Below are 12,287 nucleotides of genomic sequence, written 5' to 3'. Positions count from 1 at the left end.
TTCTTCCGGCATAGAGCCCCGACGACGGAACTCTATGCCGGAAGAAAAGAACGCAGGTGTGAAAGAGCCCTTAAAAGGGTTGTATAACCTTGGGACATTGGGTGCATATCGCTAGGATATGTCCCCAATGTCTGTTAGGCGCAGTTCCCGGCCGGCTGCAGTGCTCGTCTGATGAGGAGATTGAGCGAAGTGCGCGCATGCGCACTTCGCTTAATGAGGCTGATTGTAAATGTCCGCACGGGCGCATCAGGCACAGGCCTGTGCGCACGCGCGGGATCTTTTAAAAGGAGGGGGCACTGAGCGAGAGCCGGAGGCGTATTTCATTATATTCAGGCGGCGCTGAAAGCATCAGGGGAGGAGCTGGGCACCAACAGCGGCGGCGGCGGGCGGCAGCTTGAGACCAACAGAAACGCCCTGGGCACCTTATCAAGAAGATTGACAGGTTAGATAAAAGCTCTTTTTATCAAAAGGAGACGGCGAATTTATCTTCTAACAACACCTTTGTAATCACAGGGGCGCCATGGAGATAACAATACTTTTAAAAGGGGGGGTTAGAAAGTGGTGACAGAGTCCCTTTAATACAGCACTTTGCTGGATAAATGAGAGAGCTGTGCGACTGCACACTTCTCTCTCCCTGCCTGACACTGATCTGTGTGATCGTTCAGCACATGGAAGGGACTGTTAGAAGCACAGCCCTCTCCATCTTGAAGGTCTCAATGCTGCAGTAAATGAACCAAAAAGCTGTGATTTAAACTGCAAGTGAAGGATCTTTAATGTTACAAGAGGGCAGGGCCAAACCAAGAAGACAGTACAGTGCTTGTAAGTGTCAAGAAATTAGTTTTATATTAAAGATAATGGGATATGTAAGGCCTGTTTCTAACAGCAGGCAGGCTGTTCCAGAATAGAATGCCGGGAATCGGCCGGACCAAAACCGCTTATTTTGTCATGCTGTCTATCGGCATATTTGCCAGATCAGGACCAGTACCCATTATAGTTAATGGGGCTGGATGATATTCTGGCAGCGTCCAGCAATGTTGTCTCTGGCAGGCTTTTCCCGTCCGGAACAGCCTGCTGATTTGGCAAACACAAGTATGCAACAAGCCTCAGATAATATATATATATTATCTGTGTCTAATGTATGTATTGCAGAGCTGTGTGTGTATAATGTGCGTACTACACTGCTGTGTCTGTAGTAGGAGTGCTGTACAGCTGTGTGCCTGTACTTGTATAAGCTCATGATCATGGAGAATAAAAACAAAAAACCTAAAAATTAGCGGGACACTACAGAGCAACGACAGGAGACTCATTTACTTGAATACATTTAATGAGGTGACCACATGCACCATTGCTTTTTTTTTTTTTCAGTGCTTGGCAGATGACACACTAAGGCTCCCTTCACACGTCCGTATAATGGGAACTCATCCGTTCTGCAAATTGTGGAACGGGTGTGGACCCATTCATTCTCTATGGGGACGGAATGGATGCAGAGAGCACACTAAGTGCTCTCCGCATTTTCGGAACGCGCCCCTGATCTTCCGGTCTGTGGAACATGTACTATTCTTGTCCGCAATTACGGACAAGAATAGGCAGTTCTATGGGGGTGCTGGCTGGGTGTATTGCGGATCCGCAATTTGCAGATCTGCAATACACTACGGACGTGTGAATGGACCCGAAGGTTAAAAGGAGCTGACCTAAACTATTAACCACCTCTATGCTAGATCCTAAAGTTAGTGACCTTGACCCCCTCCACTTCATTTAACCACTAGGGAAAGTTGAAGTAGAATTTTTTTCTAATTTTCTGTAGACTTGTGGTGCCCCTTTTTAGTCTATAAAATTTGGCATTTATCTTTTTCTCTCTATATTAGGGTTTTGTTTCGAAGACATTGGACTCTGCGAGCGCTCAGTTTGCAGTCACAGCATTGGTAACATCTGAACAACTGATGGCCATCAAAATGAAGGATGATGTTGTCCTTGGAATTGGAGTAAATGGCATTCTTCAAGCCTCAGGTTTGACACGATTGCTGAAGTCTTAAAATGTTGTTGTATCATACGTGTCTAATTGCTTACACTGTTTGCCCTTTCTTCACAGGAGTATACAAGGGCTTACACCTCAGTAGTAATACGCCTGCAGCACTCGTACACACAAGTTCATCATCAACATCATCGACTGGTTCAGCCTTGCTACAGCCTTCCAATATAACACAGACTGCTACTTCCCACAGCACTCTGAGTCACCAAGTAACTGCTGCCAATTCTGCAACAACTCAGGTTCTGATTGGGAATAACATCCGATTAACTGTACCCTCCTCCGTTGCCACTGTAAACTCTATAAACACCCTCAATGCACGCCATTTACCCAGGACTTTAAGTGCTGTTCCCCCATCTGCCTTAAAGCTCGCTGCAGCAGCAGCAGCGAACTGTCAGGTACCCAAGATTCCAGCAGCATCTTCTGTGGATGGAGTACCGAGGTAAGAATTGCTGAGCATTTGCCAGAAAATAATTAACTGTGGTTTTGTAAATTTCAATCAACTTCGGTGTCCGTTTATCACAGGTTCATACTGTTCTTGTTAGAGCGTAACTTTAATATGGCAACAGACGTAACATTTGCCATGACTTTGCCATTGTCTCTGCAGGGTTGCTTAAAGATACAGTTTACTGTATTTTGGTATAAAAAATGGATGAAAGCGGTTCTGACCTGCACTTCATGGATATGAGTTATAAATTACATGCTCAATAAGCTTCTTATAATTTGTAGAGGTTGTGCACTAACTCAATAAAACATTTGGAAAATGACTTCTGTATGGAACCTAGCAGCATATCCTCAGGATAGCCCAAAACGATCAGATCATTGGGCTTCCAACTCCTGCCAATCATTGGCTGTCTGAAGGGGCTCGCACGAGTGCTGCATCCTCTTCAGTTTATACCTGCATGTTGTCTACAGTGGTGTAGTGATAATGCCGGGTAATTGCAGCTTCCTCTTCCATTCAAGTGCATGGGACAAAAAGCTGTAATTACACTGCACTACTGATATAACGTTCAGTAGATGCATGCCGAGGACACAGCACTCAAACAACTTACTGGTGGGGATGCTGGGAGTCGATCCCCCAATGATCTGATATTGATGACCTTGGTATTGCGAAACTGAAATACCAAGCTGGAACACAAGCTAAATGAGTGGGGGGGGGGAAAAGGCCCAAATCTGACCCTAGACCAATTTGGACCTTGCAGTACTATGAAAGAGGCTAGTTCATATTTGTGGTTTTCTCATGGTCTTGTAGATTTCCTGGTCTCCAGGTTTCCTCCTACACTCCTGTAACATACTGATCGGTATAGAGTCTCTCACCCCCCCAAAAAAAAATAAAACTTTAGGAACCAATGTGTTGTATTATACAGTATTGAGGAATACATTTACACTATCCAAAGTGTAATAATAAGCACTAAACGACCATAAGGGAGTTCTCAGGCTCCCAAAAATAAATTAGTGACTGGCAGGAAACCGCTAAAAATGAAAAATCTAATTAAGCCCCTCCATTCCGGCTCCATGTTTCTCTTCTCGGATGTTTCTGGTTCCTGGAATATGTCGTAATATGACTGCTGCAGGCAAAGAGTGGCCTCCACAGTGAAGCCTGGGCATGTACTAGTGCACACTGAGCCCAGTGATTGGCAGCAGTAGTTACATGACCACAGACTTTCTACCAGAAACAGCAGGGATGGGAGCAGGGTCTCTAGAATGAAAGGGTTTTCAAAAGACTTGCGTTTAGTTTTTTTATGTTTCTAGCCTGCAACTCTTTGCAATCTAAGGATACCTGTGCACAGGTGCATTTTTACAGATTCTCTGCATTTTGACGGGGATTTGCAGCGATCTCACCTTTTTACATTTCAAAGGGTGAAATGCACAGAAACAATTGACGTGCTACAGATTTCAAAATCCGCACGGCAGTTCTATTCCTGAATGTAAAAAATAAGCAGAGTACAAAGATTTGTCGAATCTCAGTTCCTTTTGCTGGTACTGTATTACGCTGCACCTTTCCTTACCTGAAAATTCACACGGAAAAACTGCACCTAATCCGCAACATGTGCTGTTTCTGCTGCATTTATGTTGGCCTGTATCGCCAGTTTCATCGTTTTTTTTTTTGTTTTTTTTTTGTGTGTGTATTATTTAATTTGTGAAATTTATAAAAAACATAATTTCATTTATTATTTTTGTCTTACAGGGAAAACCATGAAACAGAAAAGCCAGCATTGAACAGTATAGCAGACAACACAGTAGCTATGGAAGTGACGTAGTTTTGGCAGGAATGGGACTGCAGCCTTGGGAACTTGTTTAGGTGCTATGCATCAGTAGCATTATGAATGCAAGGGATGACGGGAAGCGGCACACTGCGTTTCCTCGGCAGCTGTGGGGACTCAACAGCAATGCACATCTCTCATGCTTTGATTTCTTTTCTCTTTTTTTGTACTGTTAATAGGAAAGAATAAACATCTGTAAATTATGAATACAGCAATTATCTGTACAGTACTGCATATTTGTAATACCCTTGTATATATGTTACTTGAATACAGAACTGTTCATTTGTGATGCTTTGCACTGGGGGGGAGGGGAAATGGGGAATACAAAAAACTGCAACAAAGTAAGAGTGTGAGATTGTATAGAGATGAGAAGTGTCATCACATCATGTGCATGGTGCGGAACCTGCTGTTTTATCTATTTATTGTGCCGTGTTTACAGTTTTTTGTACACTGTACCTTCATTGGTTCCTGTGCTGTAGTAAATGTGCTAGGTAGCTGTGGACTCCTTGGTATTTTGTAAATGGTATAACATAACTTGGTTCCCCACCGGGTCCCTGAGTTCTCTGTATCATGTGAAGAAATGGTGACATAATACAGAATCTTAAGAAAAAAAGGCATCAGTTTTTTGTTTTTTTTTGAATAATGGGAATGTACTAATGCGGATCTTCCTGTTCCAATATCAGAAGTGACAAGATAATAATGAAGTCTCTTGAATCTTCCCTTTCCCCGTTCACCTGTACGTCATGTGGGTGGTTACTGGTACTTCAGGCACTAAGGTTTTGTTGCTGCTTTACAAATGCCCCCCACCCCTCCCCTCCTGCCCCATCTCCTCCTACACCAAAAAAGTGTTAAATCAAGTATGCAAATGGAGTCCATTCAACTGGAGTTTTTTTTTATTTTTATGTTGTCTGCCCTTTTTTTTTTTTTTTTTTTAAAGAAAAAAAAAACACTTTAAAAAAAAATTGTATTTTTTTATGGTGTAATTGTTAAAGACTTCATTCTTTACTTGTTCTTAAGAAAACAAAAGGACATAAGGGAGAGGAATGCAGTAATTGCTGTACGTGTATCATCATTCCAGTTTCTAGAACAGCCAGCTTTTTTTTTCCTTTTTCCGAATTTTCTCCAGAAGGCTGCAGGGCCAGAACCACAACTATCGGGTGCCTTCCTTTGGAAATATGAGCTCTCTTCTGTGAAGAGCATGGTACTTTACAGACTACTAATGCTTTGTCAGTACCGAAGTCTGAATGCCCAGTCCACTGGCATACATTATCCTTGAGGTTTTTTAATCCCACTTGGAAATACATTGTGAATGATTTCTCACAAGATAAACCCAGGGCATTACATGTTGACAGACGAAAATGTGTGGTGATGTTTCTTCTTTTTTTTCTTTTCTGTATTAATTTCCGCTCTAAGTTCATTGTCAATTTCAATTCAATGTTCTGCACTTGTTTCTTAAATGGAAGGAAAGAAAAGCTCCCACTAAATTAAGGAAATATTAAAATACATAAAAAAAATATATATACTGGCTCGTTGTGATTTCAGTGTGGTTTTCTTTAAATATTTTACAGGGATCACAGGTGCATGGTACGTACTGCAGTGTGTGTGTGTGTGTATATGTCACGTTCCCATTTTAGCCAATGGTTTATTGGGAGGAGGGGAGAGGGGGTTGAAGATATCTTCCAGGAGTACACCCTATGGTAGGACGTGTGGGTTCAACCATCAGAACCTTATCAGCAGAACATAGGCATAGCAGTGACTCCGTACATGCAGCCTCACCTAGTATTACTCAGCCCTTCTCACTTGAATGGCCACCTTGTTCTGCTGGTCAGTTGTGCAGCAGGGGTCAGACTTTTTTGGGACTGCTGTGCTTGATAAATTCAAGAGGTGCATCCAGCAAGGTTCATAATGCATCTGGTTATTTTAGTGGGCTATCCTGTCATGCTGTGTATGACGTGAAGCATTGAGTCATGGAGTCATCATTAAAGAGGAGCTGTCACCTCTCCTGACATGTCTGTTTTAGCAACTACTTGTATCCCCCATGCAATGGCAATTCTGGAGCATCTATCTTTGTCTTCATGATGTGCTTTCCTGCTGGAAGTTATGAATGAATTACTAGCAGTTTTTAAGGTCCCAATGGGTGTTACCAGTTGGGGATGTGTCCCTGCACAGTCTGACATTATCCAGTCTCCAGAATTATTACATGGGGCATGCAAATAGTTACTAAAACAGACACGACATTAGAGGTGACATCTCCTCCTCAGAGGGGTTGTCTGAGAATTACAGAAATTACATTTGTTGCAGAAGAAAAAGGAAAAAAACATTTGCTGTGACATCCACCGCCGCTCCAGTAACCGTTTTACAGTCATCCCTGCTGTGTGAACTGCTGCAGCCCATCTCTTGCCGGAGTCATCCTGTGCCCTACAAGCTATTGTCAGTGCTGAGGCCAGAGTTTAGCAGGCATGTGGGTCTTCGGCTTATCACTGCAGGAAAGTACAAGACCGGCGGGGACCACTGGAGTGGTGAAGGATTTATCAGGTAATGTTTGGTTTTATTTTATATAGTTTCCTGTAAAAAAAAAAAATAAAAATCTGAAAACCTTGAGCAACCCCTTTGACATTGCTTTTTACATAGATGCAGCAACATGACTTTAGCCAATAGGCTTCTGGCAAAGAACAGCAGTTTGAAACTAGGCAAGTTCTAAAACTTTCTTAAGGGGTTCTCCAGCCATGAAAAATTATCTTGAATACTGCTTAGAGTGTTATAACAGACTGGGCCATGTCCACCTTAGCATAGGGTCACATCTGCGGCAGGGAAATACGGTAGTCTGTTCTGGCAGAGAAGCAAACTGCCGGAGTTACTGTATCTGGCATAACCGGATCCCCATTAACTATAATGGGATCTGGCGAGTCACCAGCAGAATGCCACATAACCATTCGATCTCATTCTAGTGAATGGGGATCTGGTGGTGTGCTCCTCTCCCAAAACAGACCTCTTACCACAGATCTAAACTACCCTTACTTATTCCATCTGCAAGTTTATACATCCAGATCCTTCTTGACACAGACGTGAACATTGCAGCTAATCACTGGATATACAAGGTTATCGCTGAAGGTGATTGGTTGTCCCTGTCACATGTCTGTGTGGAGAGGGATCAGAAAGTAGAGACCAATAGGGGAACCCAAGCAGTAGGTATTGGGCAAGGTGAGTAAGGCTTTGGTGAGTTATTTTGTAACATTGTAAGCAGTGTTTCTTTCTTTTCCCAGTTCTGCTGAATTCAATATAACCTACACTCCAGTATGTGACATTGAGTTCTTAGGGTGCCTTCACATACAACTGATTTTGTAGCAGAAAATTTCTGCAAGTGAAAATGTTCCATTTTTCTGAATGTGGCATGCAGAAATGTTTGCTGCCAAAACAACTCTATTAGTATAAATGGAACTTATTTGCAGTTGTAGAAATTTCTGCTAAAGGCCAGAGTGATAAAGTTCAAATAGAAACAAAAGGGCAGGAAATGTTCCACTTGTTCCAAGTGCAGTAAGCCGGATTGGGGTTATCCACTCTGGCGCTATAATATGCAATGACTGGTCAGGTGTAGGTTATAGTTAATAGTTTTGTTCGTGACGCCAATTGCAGCATGCGCAGGGTACAGTCTCAGGGCCCTTTAAGGTGTTGCAACTCACGTACCAGGTTAGGAATGTCAGAGTGGGGTAATGTCTCTGTGTAGTAGTAGGTATAGTGTCAACGGTGTCTCCTACCTAGGTACGGCTGGACTCCTGGATCCTGGCTCACTTGCAATAAATGAGTGCGTTGCTAGTAGGAGTAATTGAGGGATTTGGTAGCAATGAATGAGATCCAGACTTGGGATATAATTCAACTTGTCTTTACTGGAGGCAGCATTAATCCGTATGAGATACAGCAATAATCTTGGGTCCCAGCAGGTATTGGCAATATGTGTCAGGGATCAATAGCTCCTCTGCTTCTATCATGTGCCCGGAGAATATGGCAGGAATCTGTCTTCTGCTCTTTCTATCTTCTGCGGTGTATGGGACTGACTAGCTGAGGAGGAATCTGGCTTCTCCTGGTCTCTGAATAGTACTCAGTTAGCTCACAGGGAATGGCTCTTCCTGGAGTTCTGGAGGTGCTGCTTGCTTGTTACCAGTTGAGGCTGAAGGCTCAGACTGGGAATGGTGATCTTTGGTTTCAACGAGACAAGATCCTGGGTTGGGATCCCTATTTCTGGGAGCTCCTACCAGCACAGCCTTCCCCTAGCCGGGGTGGCTGACACACTCAACTGAACTTCCTTCCCTCCCCATGAGACAGGACATGGGCCAGCCCACTTCTGCTCATAGAGGGGGAGCTAAACTGGAATGCACTATTCCAGTCTAGAAACACTAAACTGAACTAAGGCCCTGATAACACATTGCTGCCACCTGCTGGTGTACATGGAACAGGCTTAGAATATGCACATTTGTGAGGATTATTAAATAAAATCACATTAGATGACAAGGCACATGTTACCAACAAATAGTAGCGGGGAGAAAGAGTTTAGTAACATAACTCTGGGATGTTACACAAGCGTTTACAGGACGCCTGTAATGAAAGGTTCTCTCTGGACTGTATAGCAAGAGTAGTTAAGGAAAAGCAGCCCTCCTGCCAATCAGATCTGAGGCTGATGTTCCAGGTAGAGGTACAGGTGTCTATGTCTATTTTGGCTTCCCAGGCCAGCTCCACCACCTCGAGCGAAAAGCTAGACCAGAACTAGAAGGTGAGATGGAAGGTCACTACTTCTCTGAAGGGCAGTTAGAAGAAGAGGAAGGAGTGTTCCCTTCGGCAGAATGAGAGCAAGATATTCATTCTCAGAATCCATAGACAATCTGTTATCTGCAATTGGAGAAACTGGATAAATAAGTGACCCAACCGAAATCTGTACACGACTAAATGTGTGTACGATAGACTTCAGAGACATACTACTGTCCGTCCAGATTTTCAACAGTTTCTTCATTTTGTGTTCCAAGAAGGGGACAAGATCGATCATTTTTAGTTTGTGTCTCCCATTGTGGACCTCCTCTGCTCCCCATCTATTTACAAAGTTGGTATTGGAAATTATGTCCTTCCTCAGGCCAAAACAGATAATCCTTGTTCCATACTTGGATGATTTTATCTCAATAGTGGAATCTTCCTCATGTCTTCAGACCCACCCTCAGTTGGTTCTTGAATCGATTTCGGAATTGGGCTGGATTATAAACGCAGAAAAATTGGACTTTATCCCAGATACCAAAAATTCTAGGCACTCTGCTAGACTCAAAAACTTAAACACTCCTTGCTGCAAACCGAGAAACAAGTGTCCTTCAGAAGAAGAATCCCTTGCATCCCTTGGAGTCAACATCATTCTTGGACCCTTCAGAGGTTAATATCCTCCTGAAATGTAGACCACAGGACTATGAAACTTCCGGGAACTCCAACCAGTATGGAAGTCCACAAAACAGTGGGAATCAGTTTTGAAAGGTTGCCATCTAGAAATATCATCAAATGTGAAAATGGTGCCTTTCCTCAGACATCACCATATTCTGACCCTTTTTTACTTTTATGTGTACGTTGCCGTGTGAGGGCTCATTTTTTGCGGGGCAATCTGTACTTTTCATTGCAACACATTTTGGGTGTGTTTATTTTATATTTTTTATTTTTTTTTGTGGTAGGTAAAGCGACCAAAAAATGGCGAATCAGCCATTTTGACATTTATTTATTTTTTGCTGTTTGCCATATGGGATAAATATTTTTTTATCTTAATAGTATGGGCATTTTTTTCTTTTTACACTTTTTACTAGTTCCTATAGGGAACTATAACAAGCAATCATTAGATCCTGCCACAAGCAGGAGCTCTGTAGGAACTAATGGGTGTCAGGCACCTGGCGGCTATGGTGCTCGCAAGTGGGCGTTAGCTTTAAAGTCCCAACTGCTGATGTATATATGCATACGGCGGTCGGGAACAGGTTAAGGGAACAGAAATTGACAGGGTGGATTCTGAGAGGGAAATCTTAAAGGCCTAGAGCCTCTCGGACACTGTAAATTTTTACCATACAACACAGTCAGAAATAAGTTTCTGGTGTCTTTCAAAAAACCAAGATCAATTCTCTTCTAAAATCTGTGATATTTTGGACTTTGTTCAAGCAGGGTACCCTAAAGATACAGATTTCAGCTTTTTGGATCTGCCGCTTGCAGGAGACGGGTTTATAAAAATTAAAAAAAAAGGTTTATAAAAGCCATGGTTCGCATCAGACCAACCATATGTATCACCAGTCTATCCCCTCCTGGGACTTGACAGTGGTACTCAATGGCTTTTGTAATCCTCCCTCTGAATCTAAGGGCTGTATTACACAGCCTGATTCTGCAGGCGATTGTTGGGAGGGAAGCATTCCTTCCAGGCAATCGCCTGCTTGCTAGCGGAGTAGACCGCTGCTATGGGATGCAGCAATCTCCTCCACAGCATGGGGAGAAGCGATCGTTATGCCATTGCTTGTGCTCATGCTGTGTAGTAGTTTGCCAGCAGAAGATCATTAGACACCACAATCTGCCACCTTCAAACAAAGATTTTTAAGCATGCTGAAAGATTCCGATTGCCCGATGAATGGTAATCTGTGGCAATATTAGACTGGCAGATCATCCCTAACGAGCGTTCCTGCGAAAGATAAACTGGCCAACAATTGGCCACTCTAATACAGGCTTAAGACTCTTATCTCTAAAAACGGCCTTCTAAGGCTAGTTTCACACTAGCGGCAAGGAACTCCGGCAGGTGAACAGCCTGTCAGATCCGTGCTGCCGCTAGTGCACATGTGCCCCCGGACTACCTCTCCGGCCCCATTGACTATAATGTGGGCGGGCCGGAGTTCCGGCGGCAGCACGGCAAACATGCCGAGAGGCGGCCGTTATAAAACTACGAGAGCCATGGCAGTCTCGTGGGTAGAGCGAGCAGAAGCCTTTTGCAGACATTATAGACTGGACATTCTTTCCTCTCAGAACTCAACATTTCGATGGAAAGTCCTTCAGGCAGTAGTCCCAACCTAACTGTTGGTTTAATTTGGTATCGCACCTGTGGTGCTGTCATGGAGGACATCCTGGAAAGTAAGAGTTAATCCTACCGTTAATTGGTTTTACAGGTGTTAGACACGGTAGTACTCTTATTACCTTTCCCATGGTTTTTATTCTTTGGCTTGTGAATTAACAATGCTAAAAATTAATAAAAAAGTTTCATCCATCCTGGTGTAGTAATTAGGAAAACACTGGTGAGTGGTGGTGGTGGGAGGGGTCTTTTAACCTCTCTCGTGTTCCTGTCCCTACAGAGAATTAGAAATAACAACCTCCTGTGGTGCCGTCACGTTGGACTCATAAAAAACCAATTACCAGTTGGACTGATTCCTACTTTTGAGCCTCTGTAGCAAATTCTAGCAAATTTCATGGGAAATATAGAGCTACATGCAGAACAATTCTTCCTGTAAAATGATGGAACCTAAATGACTCCAACAGAATTTAAGCTAAAGGACCTAAATGTTTGTGAGAGTTTGAGTGATCGCTCAGCTCTGATCTAAGTCCTTTTCCTGTGTTGGGTGATCACTAAATACAGGGCAACGAGTGGAAACCAATAGGTTGAAGCTGCCCCCCCCCCCAACTCCCAACAGTTTTGGTTTACTTCTACTGAGTGCAGGTATGTGACATGATGTTGAGTGGTTTATCTTTATGATTTCCTTCTATTAGGGCTCATGCACTCAACCGTTGGATGTTTTGCGGTCATCAAATTGCGGATCCACAAAACACGGATACCGGCTATGTGCATTGCATATTTTTCAGAAAGGAGCAGCTGGCCCCTAATAGAACAGTCCTATCCTTGTCTGTAATGCGGACAATAATAAGACATGTTCTATTTTTTGGTGGAACGGCCATATGGACATACGGAAACAGAATTCACACAGTCATTTCAGTTTTTTTGCGGCCCCATTGAAGTG

General features: G+C 43.2%; 1 protein-coding gene across 5 annotated transcripts in view; it reads left to right on the top strand.

Moving 5' to 3' along the window:
- The window catches only part of EPC1 (enhancer of polycomb homolog 1), a 101,961-nt gene extending 97,464 nt beyond the window's left edge, over window positions 1–4,497 (top strand). For 4 of the 5 annotated variants that reach the window (XM_040434268.1, XM_040434266.1, XM_040434267.1 and 1 more), the window contains 3 exons: window positions 1,866–2,007; window positions 2,090–2,468; window positions 4,215–4,497. In XM_040434268.1, coding sequence (XP_040290202.1) covers window positions 1,866–2,007; window positions 2,090–2,468; window positions 4,215–4,287 — 594 coding nt within the window. In that variant the 3' untranslated portion in view covers window positions 4,288–4,497. Of the gene's footprint in view, window positions 1–1,865; window positions 2,008–2,089; window positions 2,469–4,214 lie in introns of those variants that run through there. The other variant, XR_005779320.1, reaches the window with a different exon arrangement.
- The last annotated feature ends 7,790 nt before the right edge of the window (window positions 4,498–12,287 follow it).

The sequence above is a fragment of the Bufo bufo genome, chromosome 5, assembly GCF_905171765.1.
Source record: "Bufo bufo chromosome 5, aBufBuf1.1, whole genome shotgun sequence".
In the NCBI taxonomy this organism is placed as follows: Eukaryota; Metazoa; Chordata; class Amphibia; order Anura; family Bufonidae; genus Bufo; species Bufo bufo.
The sequence above is the reverse complement of the archived record's forward strand: the minus strand, read 5'-3'. Positions and strand labels throughout refer to the sequence as shown.